The following is a 20588-nucleotide window of genomic DNA, read 5'->3' as shown; positions in this document are numbered from 1 at the left end:
TTGTAGAAGGATCAACTTTATTCTCATTTGCACAAGGAAAGACTAGAAGCAATGGGATGAAGCTGAATGGGAGGAGACACAGATTAAATATTAGAAAAAACTTTTTGACAGTTAGAGTGATCAATGAGTGGAACAGGCTGCCACGAGAAGTGGTGAGTTCTCCTTCAATGGAAGTCTTCAAACAGAGGCTGGACAGACATCTAACTGGGATGATTTAGCGAATCCTGCTTTGAGCAGGGGGTTGGACCAGATGGCCCAGGAGGTCCCTTCCAACTCTACGATTCTATGATTCTATGATTCTATGATTCTATGCCATCCAGCTTGTTGTATTGCAAGAGGATTGTGAACACCACAGCAGGGTATTTTATAGTTTCCTTCGTTAAATAAGATTTGGTTCAGGTGATCACCTAATCAGAAGCACATTAAGTAGAATGAGTTGTGTTATGATGAGTCACCGAAGGAGGAAAAAAACAAAATACCAGCTAAGTCCAGAAAAACCAGAGAGGTTGGCAGCTATCGGATTGCAGACCCCTGAACCTATCCACAACAACTAGCAGTAGCCGTGGGGGGTTCCTACGGTGCCCTAGACCCCTCGATCACAGCCGGAGAACTATATAGCCTAAAGACAGAAAGGGGAAAAACTAAACTGCCCCAGAGCAGACCCCAAAGCAATAGGCAGCCCCCAACATATAATGACGGTGAAGCAAGATGAAAACACTAACACAGATAGAAAGATAGGTTGAGCAAATGATGGGGCCCAAGCTAACTACATAGGACAGGATAGGAAAGCTGCTGTCTGCCATCCGCAAAAACCCTATCAAAATGAGCCAACCGACTGATAGGAAAAACAGGCCCTGAAGTCGCTAGGCTTCAAAAGACTATATCAGCACTCAGGTATATTCTGAAGACAGAGCAAAATATCAACAGATCAGAGACAAAAATGGAATTCAGCTCACCCCCGGCCGGGGATGGCAGAACTCCCAAAAAATAAGGCAAAACAAAAACAAAACTGAGGAGTACAAAGCAGAGCAGAAAAACTTAGTTTTGAGATGCAGGAATCAGACTGGTCTCCAAGAATCCAGCAGGAAAATCACCAGCCAGGAAGAAGGGTGTCGGCAGCCTTATATCCAGTCCTCAATTCCAGCCACCCAGTCATCATCTAGCTGCCCAGGTGTTTGGTAATCAGTCTCACTACCTTCCTTCACTAGAGGAGGGAGTTCATCAGACCTCAATGGTGAAGGAAAAAATGAACTCACAACAGAGTTGTACTCTGGTTGGAATTCAACTGACACTGGAATGGAATGGCTTTTATTTACCCAATAGTAGTACTAATTATTAGTATATATTACAAATGCTAATAATTTATATCTGCTCTGTAAAACCAGCCTTTATCCATTTTGTTCCATGTGGTGTACATTTATGGTGCTGACGGCAGTTAAAACTACCCACTGGGAGGTAGTGATCCTCAGCATGTCAGCTGTATATTAAATTACTTTTATGTTTTGCTTTTTTTAATTTTTAGTCCTCTTATCCCTTCATTGCAGGAGCAATTATCTGCACACTGCCTGACACGGCTTCATTTGAGTACCTACATTCCAGACATGGGTGGTTAGTAGGCCCCCACGGTTATCATGACGCACCATCGGCATCAGTGACAGAGGTGGCCTCCTCTCCTCTGTCTAGTCAATTAGATGCCACAGTCTGTTGACCCTTTGAACTCTGCAATTAGATGCATCTCCTAAGGCAATTACATCAGCCACCAGATTAAAGTGCATTACTGGGCAAATATACGGAGAGAAAAACAAATTGCATTTAGTATTATTTCATTTTGCTAATTTTAGTATAGTTTAATATCACTTATAAGAGCAAATTCTTCAATGGTGATGGAAGGTTAATAAAAATTTTTTGAAAAAACTATCCGTGTTAAAAGGACTTTGTCACAATATTGGGGGTGGAAAAGCCTTGGCACAGATTCCATTTAAAGTATACCAATCATTTTGTTTCTTTTAACTTAAAATCACACAATTAAAATTAAATAAAAAAAAAAATTATATAATTTTATTTTGCATAAAATATAAAGGAAATGTGTCATCATTAACGTTAGGCCTTTTAGAGATCATTTTATCTTCAGCTTGCTTAACTGTTCACAGGAATTTTGACCAGGGGTGCCCAAACGTTTACATGCCACTGTAAGCTCCTTATGGATGACAATTCCCCATAATGGTTTTCACCGTAAAACCCCTTTAACGTCATAGATATTTCTCAGGTTCCCAATAAGACCTGATAATTTTTTTTTTTTTTTTCTGGGACTGCTCCTTCAGTTTTTATTGGATGCAGATCTTTAGATTTTACCGGGTACTAGATTTTCCATGAAGAACCCAAAATTGTAGAATACTTGCAATTCTTCTAGAAGGTTCTCAGAATTTGCTGTAGGTTTCCTCTGTAGCTGGGCAATCATTGCCGAAATGTAGCGTTCGTACATTTTCCTTTCATCTTTATGTAGAACATTCTGTGTTTGGCAATAAATAAAGTCAGAGAATAATGAAAGGATGAATAAATATTAGGTGAACAAAAGGAAAGCTTTCACATATTCACCGAATGGCAGTGAATGGGACAAAAGATGGAAAAGGTCAGAAAAAATTGGACTATTCACAATGTAAAATATTGCAAATGAGAACAAAATACAAGCAGAAATAATTCTATTATAGGTAATGGGTAATACATTGGCGATTAACCCTTTTAGAGGAAACTCAACGTCTGTATTCTTCATAACTGTACAGGTGCGGCATGTTCTCCATGTGGAGGTACGAAAAGGTTTGTTTCTCAAGAACAGCTCTGTTGGTGTTAAACGCAAAGTCCATTACTCGGATACCCTCTTCTCAATCGCCATAATACCCTACATGAAATAACATCCTGTACTCTGCTCCGGTGGTGGTGCCATGTCGGCGATTGGGCTCGCATGATGCTTTGTGACGTCAGCCCTGCAGCCGCTAATGGGCCACTTCACTCTCACTTCCTTCAGATGAAACCGAAATCTGAAAGCAGTGAAGGCTGCTGCTCCTGACCCCCTTCCTCCAGATGCCAGTAGTTAACTGGTCCGTTAGCGTTAACCCTGGCGTTGACATTGTTGCCTGCGTTTTTCACTCCAGTCTTAAAGGGAATATGTCACCAAGTGTGGCTGTGTAATCTGAGTGCAGCATGATGTAGGCACAGAGGAGCCTGATTCCAGCGATGTAACACTTACTGGGCTGCTTGTAGCAGTTTCAAAGAAATGTTTTATTAGCAGGAGATTATCACTAGAAGACTAGTTGTCTTGTGCCATGTAGTCCTCCTGCTCTGTGTAACTCTGCCTCCACGACTTGTTTGCAGCTTTCTGTCAGTTTCCTGTGTACACAGAAAACTGCCAGTCAGTAGTGTGACTGGTATTATACAGGGCTCAGCTCTCAGACAACTGGTAGATCTACAGCAGAGAAAACTGATTTTTATCATAAAGACTGCAAGCAGCCCAGTAAGTGACTCACCGCTGGATTTGGTGTCTCTGTCTCTATATAATATTGCTCTCAGATTAGATAGCAAAGACCTGGTTACAGATTCCCTCTAAGGCTACTTTTACACTTGCCGCATTTTTTGCAGTCCGTTATTGCGACCCGTTTATTTGTATCGCCACATTTTATGTGGTCTGCTGCAATAACGGACCGCAAAGAAGTTTGCAGATCGCTGTTTTTTTTTTCCAATACTTCCGTTTGTTTTTGCGGCCCCATCAACTTACAATGGGAGCCGTGTCCGTACACCGTATAAAAGATCGAACAAGCTCAATCTTTTATCACTGCCGTAAAAACTGCCCTCACAGCCATATGGCACACGGCGCACCGAGGAATTTTTGCGGGCCGATTTTGCAGCCCCATAGAAATCTATTGGGGCCGCAAAATCGGCCCGCAAAAACACAGTAAGTGTAAAAGCAGCCTAAGCTGGGGTGCCCTGGAGTAGAATGCACCATATTCATGAATCTGATGTGTCTTTCAGGTGCCATAAACCAACATCTTACACTGGAATACACTTCTGTCCTAATTTATACCACTTTTGTGAAGTAAATTATTATACACTAGATGTGTGCCCGATGCTATTGCATCGGGAGGGCAGTAACATCACATTGGGGGCAGCTTTGTGGCGCTGGGGGTGGCGGCCCACCCACTTCCGTGCAGTCACAACCAACAGGAAAGACGGTGTTTTGCTGCACCCAATCTCCAGCACAGGCCTCAAGCCGCGGTCTTTCCTGCCGGCTGTGACTGCACGGAGGTTGGTGGGCAGGCAGCGGCGGGAACCGGCGCGTGTAGTCAGGCGGGGGTCCGGCGGCGGCATCCCTCTCATTACTCCCCCCTCATTACACCCTCTCAATACACCCTTTCATTATACCCCTTTCATTACACCCCTCTCGTTATACCCCCTCGTCACACCCCTTTCACAGCCTCGTGATCACAGCGGCGGCCTGGATCCGAGTGACGGCTGGGATCCCAGCGGCGGTCGGGATCGCAGCTGCGTCCTGGATTCGAGCGGCATCACTTGGGTGTTCCAAAATGGCGGACGGCGTACTTCCGGTGCAGCGTGGTGGATTGTGGGATTTAGGGACATCCAGACTGAAGTGGATGACGGACAATTTAAGGCAATTAGATATATATATAGATTTTTGGGCCCCTTCCTTTTAAGCTCCATTTCCTTTTCAAAAAGTCAGTAGAGCAGGTGTTTAAAAAAAAAAACGCAGCACACTTTGATGAGACTGCCTTCACGTGTGGGTGGGTTTGTGTCTGTGTGTTACTTCCATAGTCCGTCCCTTGTACTTTACCCACATGAGCCATTCAGTACAAATCATCTACCATTCATTTCAAAGGCGGTCACAACCTGGGAGAACACGACTACAAAAAGGAGTCTAGCCCTAAAATTAAAATGATCAACACTGCTTTAAGTTGATAAAACAAGGTAAAGTAAGGAAAGTCAGCATTTCAGCTGGTAGAATGGAAGTGTCAACATTTCTTCTTGATTGCTGATCTTCATCAGTGGGATTCTGCACCCATGGTACAGTATAAGGCTATTTCAAGCATCAATGCTATTAAAACATGGAAAGTTGACAATTTTTCTTTTTTGAAATGAAGGCATGCTCACCTTACCGATCCACCGATGCTCCTCTTCTAAAGCTGTCCAGGTCCGCTGAAGGTCTTTATCCTTCTGGATTTGTCCAGATGGCCATGTGATTGCTTCAGACACTTTTAATTCTTAAATTTACCCTAAAATGTCTTAAAAATAATTAAATATATATATTTTTGAAATACATGAGTCGTTTGATAAAGATTGCACTCTGTAAAAATTTGTTATAGTAATATTGCTGGCAGACAAAAAAAGAGAGATCCCTAAAGAGAAGCACGGGAATCCTCTTCAAGACGGTCAGAACTATATATATATATATATATACTGTGTGTGCCAACCTCCTTTACATTTAATATAAGCAGAGGGTGGTGTATCTTGGTACATTTGGCCATAGAGTCCAAACCTGAAAGCGAATCTGTCAGCACTTTTTTTTCTATATAATTTGAGAGTAACATAATGTAGGGGCAGAGACTGTTTCCAGCGATGTCACTCACTGTGACACTCACTCATTGTGCTTTTTATAAAAATCATTGTTTTATCAGCAGGAAATTATCACTAGAGTAATACTTAAGCTGGAGTCACACATAGCGACTCACCAGCGATCCCGACAACGATATCAACGTGTCAGGATCGCTGGTAAGTTGCTGGTGAGCTGTCACACAAGCAGCTTCACCAGCGATCAGCACAGTGACCCCGAGCGCCCGACTTCGCTGTGTACCTCAGTTACCAGCGCGCAGATGCAGGGAGCTGGTAACTAAGGTACACATCGGGTATCTAAGGGATGCACGTCCCTTAGATACCTGATGTGTACCTTAGTTACCAGCTGATCGCTGGTCTCCCGTCTGTCACACGCAGCGATGTGTGCTGGCCAACGGGTGACCAGCGACCAAAAAAATGTACAGGGCTTTCCTACAGTGATCAGCGATAGCGGCAGGGGGGCTGATCGCTGTCACACACAGCGATCTCACTTGTGAGATCGCTGTTGTGTTGCAAAACTTGTGACGGGGCCCTTAGTCTGCTGCCAAGTAGTCCAACCCCGCCCCCACCACTGATTGGCAGCTTTCTGTGTACACTGTGCATAGGCAGAAAGCTGCCAGTCAGTGTTGTGGACGGGGTTATACAGAGTTTAGCATTCAAGAAACTGGTAGATTTGCTGCACAAAAATCATTGTTTTCTATAAAAACTGCATCAAGCAGTCCAGTAAGTGACATATCGCTGGAATCAAGTTCTCTACCCCTACATCATGGTGCTTTTAGATGGAGTAGGAGAAACCTGGCAACAGGTTCCCTTTAATGATCCCTATGTTCTATCCTTATATTTAATTTATAAAGATAGTCAGTTTTCTTTTCTTTTTTTTTTCTTTTTAATCCACTTTTTCCATATTTCGTAAAAACCAGAAGTGGCTCCAAAACTCTGAAGATTGAAGAACTAGGATGTGTTTAGACGACAGTGTCCATTCATGAGCCAGTCATTTCCCCATATTGCTAGCGGATGTTGTGATTTGCATTAGTCTGAACGGAACCTTTATAATCTCAAGAAATGGGAATTGTGACATTGCAAATTGATCTTACAAAATGACGACATTTGTCATTGTCGCATGAGAAGAAAAAAAACTTGTTGCCCTTGTGTGATCCATTTATCCCTTGTAACCTTGTTAGTTTGTGCTGGGGTGATGCACTTGGGATTTGGGATTTAATCCATCATGTCTTTTTGTTTAATTTTATTTATTTATTTATTTATTTTTTTGTTGAAGCCATAAAAAAAAGAAATCTTTTATTTAGATTACACGTCTAAGTTTGTAAAACGGTGTCAGATTGTTGGTTCATTTGAAATTTATTGCAAAAGCAAATCTGAAATCCGCTGTTAACCGTGTGAAAATCCGTTTAGAGTTCCATTTACAAAGCTCATAATTCAATCTGGGAAGTAGCGGAAGGAGCAGGGCTGAATATGAAAATGTCATTTTAATGTTGAAATATTTCACAAGATGTTTTCCCAGCAAATTGATATTTTACCCACAAGTGTCACAAAGTGCTGTGGAATCACTCGGCGCCGTTTCATTGAAGAATTACTGCGTATCATCGGTAAACTTTCCAATCAATAATCCGAGGATGTCTGCAAATAGAGCAGAAATATATTGCTTTGTTTGCTGTTTAACTGTGTGACGTTTTTTGGAACGTTGGAGAATTTATGCAGCTTTTATGGCAATCCAAACGTGGCTTATTTACGACTGTCTGTTATGTGCGCCATTGCTGGTAGTACTGAGGCTCACGTCATCTGAAAACAGTCACCATCAGAATGTGAAGAATATATCATGTTATTGGCTGATATTTGCAATATGATTAATTTGACCATACGTGCAATTTAATAATGACTGGCATAATTCACTATGCTTTTTTTCCCCCCCTTGTTGGTACTAGCCGGATCCTGGACGTATACAGGTAAGAAGAAAACCATTCACACAATCTTTGGTAATTATCATTACAAGGGTTTAGACTTTAAAAAAAGTTGCCCTGAAAAGCTTTTATATACACAACAAAGGACGCAAGAACTTGCCCTCCTGGGGTCCAGCATCAAAGCTCCAATGTGAAGAAGGAGCAATCAGGTGCTCGGCAAAATGCTCGAGTAATAACAGTCCAAACGACTTGACAGAGGACGATGAAGGTCTGAAACATGTTGCCTATGAGCACAGCGGATATTTCTTTTGTGCCTTTTTAATTTTTGTGCTGTTGTTTTTTTTTGTGCCCTTTTTTATGCTACTGGTATTATTTTAAGAAGATATCAGTGCCGGCTATCGTTTGGACTGTTATCGGAGCTCCAATGCCTCTATTTTGGCTGCAGGGTGTCAACGGCTCAGTGCAGTAGCCAATAACTGAGATAACTGCTTTGCTAACGTAGACGGCAAGAACCGGCGTTGCGCACTGTCGACATGACGTCACAGTTGCAGCCAAAATACTGAGACTGGAGCAGCAGTGTAGTGTTGCTCCTGGATTGGAAGAAGGGTGAGTACCTGCTCTGTTTTATGTTATGTAAACAAAAACATTTGGAGTCAATTTGTCTTCAAGTGCATAACCCCTTTAAGGGGTTAAATAGCCCTCAAGTCCCAGAGACCCTTTTAAGAACAGATGGTCTAGCCTCAATATAGGCCATCAATGTTTCATCAAAGGGGTCCAGTTACTGTTTACTTGAATAGGACAAGCTGCAGTATCCAACGCAGAAATAAGTACAAACTAATGGGCAACTGTTAGGTGGATTCATAACTGGCTTAGTGATCGGACCCAGAGAGTGGTCGTAAATGGCTGCACATCCAGTTGGAAGAATGTCTCAAGTGGGGTACCACAGGGCTCTGTCCTGGGCCCTGTATTGTTCAACATCTTTATCAACGATTTAGATGAAGGAATTGAGGGTAAACTGATTAAATTTGCTGATGACACAAAGCTAGGAGGGATAGCTAATACTAGAGAAGAGAGAGAGAGGATTCAAAAAGATTTAAATAAACTGGAGAAGTGGGCAGCAACTAACAGAATGGTTTTTAACAGGGAGAAATGCAAAGTACTACATCTGGGCAATAAAAATGAAAAAAGCATATATAGAATGGGAGGAATAGGGCTAAGTGACAGCACATGTGAAAAAGACTTGGGTATACTAATAGATCACAGACTGAATATGAGTCAACAGTGTGATGCAGCAGCAAAAAAGGCAAATGCAATTCTAGGATGTATTAACAGAAGCATACAGTCTAGATCACGTGAAGTCATTATTTCCCTCTACTCCTCTTTGGTCAGACCTCATCTGGAATATTGTGTCCAGTTTTGGGCACCACATTTTAAAAAGACATCAACAAACTGGAGCAAGTTCAGAAAAGAGCGACCAGAATGGTGACCGGTCTGCAAACCCTGTCTTATGAGGAAAGGTTGCAGGATTTGGGAATGTTTAGTTTGCAAAAGAGAAGACTGAGAGGAGACTTAATAGCTGTCTACAAATATCTAAAGGGCTGTCACATTGTAGAAGGATCAACTTTATTCTCATTTGCACAAGGAAAGACTAGAAGCAATGGGATGAAACTGAATGGGAGGAGACACAGATTAGATATTAGAAAAAACTTTTTGACAGTTAGAGTGATCAATGAGTGGAACAGGCTGCCACGAGAAGTTGTGAGTTCTCCTTCAATGGAAGTCTTCAAACAGAGGCTGGACAGACATCTGACTGGGATGATTTAGCGAATCCTGCTTTGAGCAGGGGGTTGGACCAGATGGCCCAGGAGGTCCCTTCCAACTCTACGATTCTATGATTCTATGAAGGTCCCAAAGATCTTAACCCCCAGTCACTGATGGTCTGTCCTGAGAATAGTCCTAAAGATCCCCTATAAAGAACTTTATTTTTTTTTATTTTCATTTTCGCCAGCCTTGTTCAAGTTTAAGGACAATCCCTGACATTCCTGATGTCAATTGGACAATTCATATTTTGTCTGTGTAATGAAACACACGTTTATATGTAAAGCCCTTTACATTAATGATTCTGTATCGTTTTAATGGACAGCAGACAGCTGCCATCTGGACATAAATCTTAACATTATATTTGAAGCTGAAATTCCATATTAAACAACCTCCTTATCCACAACTTTTAGCACATCAGGCCCAAACAGCACAACAGCAGAAAAGGTCATTTATTTTTATTTTTTTTCTTCTTTATAATTGTGTTAAGGTTGTATGGTTTCATTAGAAAATCTGCAGGACCTTCAAACAGATTTCAGACTTATGAATGGCAAATTTGGCTACTTATACAGTCCTGTGGGAGCGAAAAATATGTCCATGTTGGCAAAAGAGAGCAACTGAATACATTAGTAGTTTTTTTTTCTTTTTAGGGGATAAAATTGCTCCAGGCATAAGATATTAAAACTCACTGCCTATATACAGATGTGCTGTTTTTACCTTGTATCTAATCTGCTATTTATATTACTGGATGATGAAGTTGGTATCCTGACTGATAGTCGTCCTATAAGGCTGTGTGCACACTTTGCAGATTTAGATGTGGATCCGCAGTGTTTTTGGCTGCATGGATTCGCATCAAATCTGCAGTGTAGTGCACAGCCAATGTTAATCTATGGGAAATGGAGATTAGTTGTGCACATGCTGCGGAAAAATCTGTGCAGATTCGCAGCGTTTTTTTTTCCGCAGCATGTCAATTCCTTTTGCAGATCTACAGCGTTTCTTTCACCCATTTACTTCCATTGAGTCAGGCACATCTGCAGCAAAACCGCCGATGTAAAAAAGATCTGCAGATTTGGTGCGGATATGGGTGCTAGAAACGCTGCAGATCGGGAGGAGGGAAGTGTGTGGGCGGAGACACTGCGTGTCTGTCTGCGGGGGTCTGCGTGTATGTGTGTGCATGTGTCCCTGTGTGTGTGCTGGTGTGTGTGTGCGTGTCTGTCTGTGTAAGCAGACATTGTCTGATGGGACTACTGCTCCCATCCGGCCATGAATGCTCACAGTGATAGCATTGTCGATGATGGGAAAGTAGTCCCATCAGACAATGCATGTGTTCAGTAGTAAAAAAAAACAAAAAAACAAACATACAGTACATACTTATATTATTGATAAAGGACGTGGGTTTCCTTCTGAAAATACTAAACTTATCAAAGGTGTAACTCTCCCTGCATCTCTATTGAGATCCGATATTAACTAGTAATGCCAACCTGACTATTAATAATAACCACTTAATAATGTCTCAACATTATCTTTTCCTTATATTATATACTAGAGACAAAGCAGTGTATCAATAAAGTATGTTTATTACACACACAAGTCTATTACAAGTCTATTATATATATATATATATATATATATATATATATATATATATATATATATATATATACAGTCTATTACATGCATATATATTTATTCCCACGCTGGTGACTATAAATATATGCACACATATACAGGTACTACAGCAGGAATACAGTAATTTCACCACAATATCACACAGTAAAACCCCAAAATTAACTGCCCGAATTACCCAAATCACACATACAGTATCAGCCCTCCTGACTATGACTCAGCTATCGCTCAGGCCTAGTAAGTGCATTTGTATGGAGTGAAAAACACTCTGTTGGATTGCATATGTATGTAGGTATGTGTATATATCTCAAATATACAATAAATACATTTATTGGGGCACTTCTCTTCTACAAACATACAATACAGACAGTACATACAACATATAGCATAGAGTACATACTAACCAATCACCTAGTCCCGATGCCCTCGATCTCCTGTAATAAAAATAATAAACCAACCTATACTTGCCTTTCCCGCCGTAGTCCAGTTAATAACGAGTGTCCCACGACGATCTCCCGTGTAGAACACTGACATCGGGTGATGTCCGTGCTCTACAGGGGCTCCCGCTATGAACTGACAGGTGGTGGTAATCCTCCGCAATGTATCCCTCCGCCGCTGAGAAAGAGGTCCCCTAACCCTAATTCTCACGCAGCATTGCCGTAAAGTGAGACAAAATGGGCCAGACAAAATTGTTGGCACCCTCAACTTAATATTTGGTTGCACACACTTTGGAATAAATAACTACAATCAGTCACTGCCTATAACCATCAACAAGCTTCTTACGCCTCTCAGCTTGAATTTTGAAGCACTTTTTTTGCAAACTGCTCCAGGTCTCTAGTATTTGATGAGTGCCTTCTCCCAACAGAATTTTTAAGATCTCTCCACAAGTGTTCAATGGGATTTAGATTGGGATTTAGATCTGGACTCATTGCTGGTCACTTTAGAACTCTTCATTGCTTGGTTTACATCTATTTCTGGGTGCCTCTTAAAGTATGTTTGGGGTCATTTTCTGCTGGAAGACCCATAACCTAGGACGCAAACTTGGCTTTCTGACACTGAGCACTACATTGTGACCTATATTACTTTGATAGTCTTTAGATTTCATTATGCCTTGCACACAGTCAAGGCACCCAGTGCCAGAGGCAGAAAATAAAAACAGACATCTTTGTACCTACATCATATTTGACTGTGGGTACTGTGTTCTTTTCTTTGTGTGCTTCATTCCGTTTTTGGTAAGCAGTAGAATGATATGCTTTACCTAAAAAAAACCCCACTCAGGCTGGTTTCACACTTGCGTTTTTTTTAGCGGTATTTTAGCGCTAAATAGCGCATGCGTTTTTTCTTCCTATACTTTGCATGGGATACGCTTATGTGCGCATACACATGCGTTTGTACGCGTTTTTCCGCGCATGCGTTTTTTTGCGGTATGTGCTCGGGCGCACAAAATGCAACCTGTTGCATTTTTTTGGGCGTCCGACTTGCCTCAAAAAAACGCATGCGCGCGCAATGCGTTTTTTTACAGAAAGACACCCATTATAAGTCTATGGTGAGCATACAGTCATGGCCAAAAGTATTGACACCCCTGCAATTCTGTCAGATAATACTCAGTTTCTTCCTGAAAATGATTGCAAACACAAATTCTTTGGTATTATTATCTTCATTTAATTTGTCTTAAATGAAAAAACACAAAAAGAATTGTCCTAAAGCCAAATTGGATATAATTCCACACCAAACATAACAAAGAGGGTGGACAAAAGTATTGGCACTGTTCGAAAAATCATGTGATGCGTCTCTAATTTGTGTAATTAACAGCATCTATAACTTATCTGTGGCACCTAACAGGTGTTGGCAATAACTAAATCACACTTGCAGCCAGTTGACATGGATTAAAGTTGACTCAACCTCTGTCCTGTGTCCTTGTGCGTACCACATTGAGCATGGAGAAAAGAAAGAAGACCAAAGAACTGTCTGAGGACTTGAGAAACCAAATTGTGAGGAAGCATGAGCAATCTCAAGGCTACAAGTCCATCTCCAAAGACCAGAATGTTCCTGTGTCTACCGTGCGCAGTGTCATCAAGAAGTTTAAAGCCCATGGCACTGTGGCTAACCTCCCTAGATGTGGACGGAAAAGAAAAATTGACAAGAGATTTCAACGCAAGATTGTGCGGATGTTGGATAAAGAACCTCGACTAACATCCAAACAAGTTCAAGCTGCCCTGCAGTCCGAGGGTACAACAGTGTCAAGCCGTACTATCCGTCGGCGTCTGAATGAAAAGAGACTGTATGGTAGCAGACCCAGGAAGACCCCACTTCTTACCCTGAGGCATAAAAAAGCCAGGCTGGAGTTTGCCAAAACCTACCTGAAAAAGCCTAAAATGTTTTGGAAGAATGTTCTCTGGTCAGATGAGACAAAAGTAGAGCTTTTAGGGCAAAAGCATCAACATAGAGTTTACAGGAGAAAAAAGAGGCATTCAAAGAAAAGTACACGGTCCCTACAGTCAAACATGGCGGAGGTTCCCTGATGTTTTGGGGTTGCTTTGCTGCGTCTGGCACTGGACTGCTTGACTGTGTGCATGGCATTATGAAGTCAGAAGACTACCAACAAATGTTGCAGCATAATTTAGGGCCCAGTGTGAGAAAGCTGGGTCTACCTCAGAGGTCATGGGTCTTCCAGCAGGACAATAACCCAAAACACACTTCAAAAAGCACTAGAAAATGGTTTGAGAGAAAGCACTGGAGACTTCTAAGGTGGCCAGCAATGAGTCCAGACCTGAATCCCATAGAACACCTGTGGAGAGATCTAAAAATGGCAGATTGGAGAAGGCACCCTTCAAATATCAGGGACCTGGAGTAGTTTGCCAAAGAAGAATGGTCTAAAATTCCAGCAGAGCATTGTAAGAAACTCATTGATGGTTACCGGAAGCGGTTGGTCGCAGTTATTTTGGCTAAAGGTTGTGCAACCAAGTATTAGGCTGAGGGTGCCAATACTTTTGTCCGGCCCATTTTTGGAGTTTTGTGTGAAATGATCAATGTTTTGCTTTTTGCTTCATTCTCTTTTGTGTTTTTTCATTTAAGACAAATTAATTGAAGATAATAATACCAAAGAATTTGTGTTTGCAATCATTTTCAGTAAGAAACTGAATATAATCTGACAGAATTGCAGGGGTGTCAATACTTTTGGCCATGACTGTATGTGCGCATTGGCATGCTTATGTATGCGTTTTTTTGCACATGCGTTTTTTTTTTTACCATTAGTTTAGACAATGGAATTTAGGGGTTTGGGTTAGAGTTAGGGTTAGTTAAGGGGGGTTAGGGTTAGGGTCAGGGTCAGGGTTAGGGTTAGGATCAGGGTATGGTTTGGTTAAGGGTTAGGGTCAGGGTTAGGGTTAGGATCAGGGTATGGTTTGGTTAAGGGTTAGGGTTAGGGTCAGGGTCAGGGTTAGGGTCAGGGTTAGGGTTAGTAAAGTCATGGTTTGGGTTAGTGTGAGGGGCCACCTAATGTTTGGAAAAAACGCAAACGTGGTAAAAACGCACTAAAAACGCATACAAACGCATAAAAACGCTGCGTTTTTTTCATGCATGCTCATAAAAATGCTTGAAAAAAACGCAGCAGTTGTATGCTTTTGTATGCGTTTTTTCAATGCGTTTTTTTGCGGGAAAAACGCGCTGCAAAAAAAAGCAAGTGTGAAACTAGCCTAACTTGGCCATAAATGTATATACTGTATCTTAACAATAGAGGCAAATAATTGGACTGCAGTCTTTTTTAAAAGGAAATTTCATCCATAAACTATTCTTCCTCCTTTGATCTTTAGGCTGGAATCATACATGGAGTTTTCATGACTGATCGAATCCTGAGTTTGCCTAAAAACACCCCGAAGAATATTAAGGCTAATACTGAATACTTCTCCTGTCTTACAGTATAACCGCTCGTATGAGTGTGTTCGGAAAGTGCATCAAAGCTACATGTATGGCTACATGTCTAACTTAAGGGGTATGTGCACATGATGGAAAACTCGATAGATTCGCCAGAGTTTAAAAGACAAGAGGTAGCATTTTCTGAACACGTTGGCCATCCGTTGACAATTTTTGTCATGAAGCATCTGTTTTATTTATTTATTGTTTTACTTTCTTTTGCACTTGCTTTGTCGTTTTTGACCGCCAACGTCTTTTTCAAGATATTTTCCATAGTTTTTGGGGTATCTTTTTACTGGTGTTTTCAAGTATTTGGGTTTTTTTTTCCATCTCCATTTTCCGATTAAACCGCTATTGTTTTTTGGAGCAAAATTGCTGGGAAAACTCAAAAAGCCGCAAAATCTAGGGTCTATTTGTGTGGGAGATCTATGTCCAATTTAAAGGGAATCTGTCAGCAGGATGTCATTCCTCTAACTATTTATGGGTGCATGTAGATCTTTCAAAGAGAAGTCCAGCAGTAGCTTAATAAAGCCAGTCCATTCCTCTGTTGCTGAGAAATTATCATTTGAATGGATATGCAAATGTATATGGTAGACCTGAAGCCTTTGTCACTCCAGATCTAATACTCACCCAGCACCGCTTCCTTCTGCCTAATTGACAGCTCCTTTCCCGGGAGTCACTCAGCATATATAGGCAGTGAAGTCAAATAGGAGAAGGCAGCACTGGGTGGGGATAGAGCTGGAGTGACAGAGGCAACCAATATGCAAAGAGCGTGAGTCAGCTTCGTATAGCTCACGTGTTTTTAAAGGAATTTATCAGCAGAAAATGACCTATTGTGAGAATCAAGTATCTATGTTAAGCTTATATATCATATTTTTTTTTTTTTTTTTTTCAACACTAATTGAAAAAATCTAAAATATTGCTGGTCTGTAGAGTTATGTGGCATGCCTAGAGAACTTTCCCATAGAAGTTAATGAGCATCTGCAGTCTGTTGCTTCCTATGGCTATGAGGCTGTAGAAAAGAGCATAACTCTAACTGCTGCATCTCCACAACAATTATGAACAGAAAATAGAATCCAAAAGCAACGATCAAAAAATATAAACTGCCAAAAAGAAGGCTTCATGATCTGATTTTATTTATTAAAAATAAACTATAGGAAATATTTTCAATTTTAAGACTTATTGCGAACATGTCTGTGACCGTTCCATAATTTTAAATTTTGCATTCAGAAATCTGAATACTTGGTAGCAAAACGGCCACAATTGGATATATAGAGCGAAATTTCTTCAACAAAGGTATTAATTATTGGGACTTTACCCTATGAATTAAAGATTTTAAGAGCCAAAATAAATGTAGAATAATTGCTGTAAATTTTAGTGGCCATGTTTTGTTTTTGTGTTATTCCTGCTAGGCCACAGTGTATGTGTTTTTTGGTTTTAATTCTTTAATTTGCCATACAATTACAGAAATATTAGCCTTATCATTTAGTGCAAATTTTTATGGTCTTTAGCAAGAAGGCGTGACGTAGATGGTAATAATGAGAGCAGCTTAAAGAAATGCCCCCAAGGATTCTGTGAGCACCGCCCCAAAGAATCTGGTAAAAACTGAGAATTAGCCCTACATAAGAAGAACCCAATCTCTGGAATCATACGGTGGAGTTAAAATAAAAGTCGAATACACGGGAACTTGGTCTCCATAGAGCCTTAAAGGGGTTGTCTGGTCAAAACCGATAAGTCAGTCGTCACTCTGTGTGACTGCAGACTTATGAATCCCCCCAGTGCAAGCACTCTGGGGATTCGCCAGTTTGAAACCCGGGACCGGAGAGTGTGTATGAGTTATACATACCCACAGCCAGTGGGCATGGCTTCGCTCCATTGTATTAAGACGAGGCCGCGCCCTGTCTCGTGATGTGGACGGCCAGTGGGCGTGTCCTATTAGAGTATGGCCTCACACCATGCAAGTGTATGGAGCGAGACCACGCCCACTGACCGCAGTATGTATAACTGATACATACCCTCCAATCCCAGGTCAGAAACCGGCAGATCCCTGCAGCGCACAGTGCGTGTTCTGGGGGGTTCATACATCTGCAGTCACACAGATTGACGGCTGACTTATCTGTTTTGACCGGACAACCACTTTTAAGTGGAAAAGATCCTCCAAAAAATTCAGATACAAACCAGACAGGCCTAAATGCATCTGCACTAATACAGGGTGCAGCGGACCCAAGTAAAATGGCAGCTGCACAGGTGCATAAATACCAAATGAAACAGCCAGCCTACAATCAGGGATTGGCCGTGTGGTACACCAGTGCAGAAGAAATAATCCATTTTACTTGGGTCCGCTGCACCCTGTATTAGTGCAGATGCATTTAGGCCTGTCTGGTTTGTATCTGAATTTTTTGGAGGATTTTTTCCTCTTTTTGAGGTTTTCATGTTAGAGTACGACTTGCAAGTGTAAGGAACTTTGACGCAGTTTGCCAGCTTCCGTATTAAGGCCTTAATATCAACCAATACCTTACATATATTGATATGTTTGTTGTGCACTTTCTATATTTTTTCCAGGGTGCAGTTGGGCCCAAATGGTTCTGCAAACTTGTGGCCTCTGTTCACACGGGATGCATTCTAGTTGGCACTGGGCAGCCCCCTATATGGTGTTGCTAAGAGGCTGTGATCCAGAAGCCCTGCATTCCCTGTGTGAACACTGCCACATGCGGATTATTTCTTCTGCACTGGTGTACCACACGGCCAATCCCTGATTGTAGGCTGGCTGTTTCATTTGGTATTTATGCACCTGTGCAGCTGCCATTTTACTTGGGTCTGCTGCACCCTGTATTAATGCAGATGCATTTAGGCCTGTCTGGTTTGAACCTCTTTTAAGTGTATGGAAGATTTGCCCTTATCACTTGTCCTTTTCATGTGCTGATAACGAATCACTTTGTCCCGTTGTATGTCTGATTATGTTCTTTTTATAAACACTAGTCTGAAGCTCTAAGGGTACCGTTACACCTAGCGATGCACAAGCAATTCCGACCAGCGATATGACGCGGTCAGGATCGCTGGTGCAACGCTAAGTGGTCGCTAGTGAGCTGCCACACAGGCAGATCTCACCAGCGACATCGCTAGGGATGGGGGTCGCTACTTACCTGTCAGACGAGGCGATCCTGCGTCCTCCCGCCCGGCTCCACGCGTCGCTCGTCGGCGCCACAGGAAGCCCAGCAGGAAGTGGTCGACGAGGAATGGTCCAGGAGCTTCTCGCGCGATCAGCGATAACCAGCGGGGGAGCCGGTCGGAGGTAAGTATCACATGCAGCGATATCGCTAGCAATATCGCTGCAACGTCACAAAATCGGTGACTTTACAGCGATATTGCTAGCGATATCGCAGTGTGTAACGGGGGCTTAAGGAAAAGGTGGTAATACATTTTGGTAAATGATGTGAACTTTGTTTATTTTCAGTTTAGATGTTTTTTTTCTCTTCTATCCTCTGAATGTGTTACGAAGTTTTCTGGTTATTTGCTCTACACCATTTATTAGATAGACATCATCTTCTACCCACACACTATGGGTCAGCAAAAAGATTTGTAGGACATTGGTCTAGCCCCAACCTCTCTTGATTAGAGGCCGCTGCAGTGTCATTGCGTTTGCGACATGACTCATGCATGATGTCACGGCGGGCTGTCTGGTTCAGAGCTTTGGTCCCGTGGCCCTGGACTAGTGACGTGGCGGCTGCACCAGGGTCAAATCTTTTTGCTCAACTGTACGTGATAAAGAAAACTGCAACTCCACAGCTAACGGCACGTTTCTGATTTATGGTATAGTGACCTTGTGTTAGGCTAAACATTGCTGCATCTGTATAAAAAAAAAAGTTGTCAAAACCCTGGTCAAAATAATACTTTTACGAAAGTCAGTAAATATGTTAACATGCAGAGAAGTAACTTTGGAATATCTAGCCTATTTAGTTTTGGAAAGTGTAAAAGGCTCGTATTTGATAGGTCTCTTGTACTCGGCCATATTTTGTATCCATATACCCACCCCGCGTTGTAAAGAACTGCTATATGGCACCGTGCAGTAACCTGTGAGCCTCTTCTGTATTTCCCAATGCTGATCTCAAACGGCAGAAGTCGTATTACATTTTGGGTCTGAATGTCCGTAGAAAATGCACCATACCCTATAAGGACACATGAATTTAAAGGTATTGTCCTATGAAAACATATTATTAGCTATTCCACAGAATAGATGATAACTTACTGATTGGAGGGGGTCCATCCGCCAGGGCCCACACCGATCAGCAGAACGAGGAATTCTTATCCCCGTTACAAAATGGAGTAGCGGGTCGATTGCCCGATCACCGCTCCAGTCGTTCTCTATGGAGCTGCTGGAAAAAGCCAAGCGCGGCGCTACAGTAGACAGTCCCATTAGGAATGAATGGAGTCGTAGTCGAGCATCTGCACAGCCGCAGCATTATGACGGTAATAATATTGATTTGACAGAATATTGTGGATCCCCTGCATTCTATAATATCCCCCCTTTTTATCTACTACAGAGTTGCTTTCTGCTTCCTTAGAGGCTCTGCGCACTTTAGAAATCCAATTCGTACATAATAACTTGCAAATGAGCTCGTACACATTGGTCTGCAGAAAAAAATGTTTTACTTGTTTGTTTTTTTTTACTAAAATCATCTTTTTCTTTTGGGCATAAATACACCATTTTTCGGCAGCTCCTTCACCCGTATAAAAAAGAATGTCCTGACAACAGAACGGTGGCGATTGATCGTAGGAAGTCATGTTCTTCCTTACACACGTTGCACATTCATGATGATTGCCAAATATAAAACGAGAGGTGATCCCTTCCCATATTTCCGATCCAGCGCTCATTGCAGCAGTTTATCTGCCCGTGTAAAAAAGACCCTAATTGTAAATTCCCACATGGTGGATCTATTGCAGAATTCTCTGCCATTGTAGATTAGTTTGCTTCATTTAAATGGGGAGACACTTGGTTTTCTGCAGATAAATAGGACATTTTTCAAAAAAATTCTATGTAAATGTATCCAAATTGTATCAATATTGATTTAGTGCACAAAAAACTATTGAAACTTAACAGCAACAATGTACGCTTTATGGATTGTGTTGCAGAAGCCGACCTTGGTGCCACAAACCATCTGCTCGGTTATCTCCCGATGTACTGTATAATGTCCAATATATTGCTTTTGTAATAAGATGCCATCAGATTAAAATTTTAGATTCATTCTCCCCCGCCATGTTGTAAATCACTGTGTGTTTTTAGGATATGTATTGCTTTCATTCGCTTTATGCAGATGTCGGAGTCTTCCCCTTTTTAACAGAATATGTACTTTGTTCTCTTTCAGAAAGAACTGAGCCTTCCAAGACGGGGAAGCTTGTGAGTAAATGAGCTGCATTTGTTGTAATGTTTCCAGCGAAGACTGACATTGAATTCATATTGATGTTTTATTCATGGAGCCGATATTGGCTGCCGGGTTACAAAACACACACTGTATGCAAAGTTCAATATTGCAGCTCCTGTTGATTAGTATTTGCCTTACATGTTTTATGGGCGCCAGAATTGGCACAGAGCGGAGATATGATGAGCAGTGCAGCCCGGGCCGCTCTCGTGTTTGGATTGTAATTTGTGCTTTTATTGATTGACTTCTGTCGTCCAAGTCTCCTTCACAATTAGCCAAAAAG

General features: G+C 41.7%; 1 protein-coding gene across 5 annotated transcripts in view; it reads left to right on the top strand.

Moving 5' to 3' along the window:
• The window catches only part of MAST4 (microtubule associated serine/threonine kinase family member 4), a 699637-nt gene that overhangs the window by 409677 nt on the left and 269372 nt on the right, over nt 1–20588 (top strand). For all 5 annotated transcript variants that reach the window (XM_073584205.1, XM_073584199.1, XM_073584201.1 and 2 more), the window contains exon 4: nt 20252–20283. In XM_073584205.1, coding sequence (XP_073440306.1) covers nt 20252–20283 — 32 coding nt within the window. The remainder of the gene's footprint in view (nt 1–20251; nt 20284–20588) is intronic.

Source organism: Dendrobates tinctorius, unplaced genomic scaffold, assembly GCF_039654945.1.
Source record: "Dendrobates tinctorius isolate UK_male_01 unplaced genomic scaffold, ASM3965494v1 ptg000083l, whole genome shotgun sequence".
Taxonomy (NCBI): Eukaryota; Metazoa; Chordata; class Amphibia; order Anura; family Dendrobatidae; genus Dendrobates; species Dendrobates tinctorius.
This window is presented reverse-complemented; position numbering and strand designations above follow the sequence as displayed.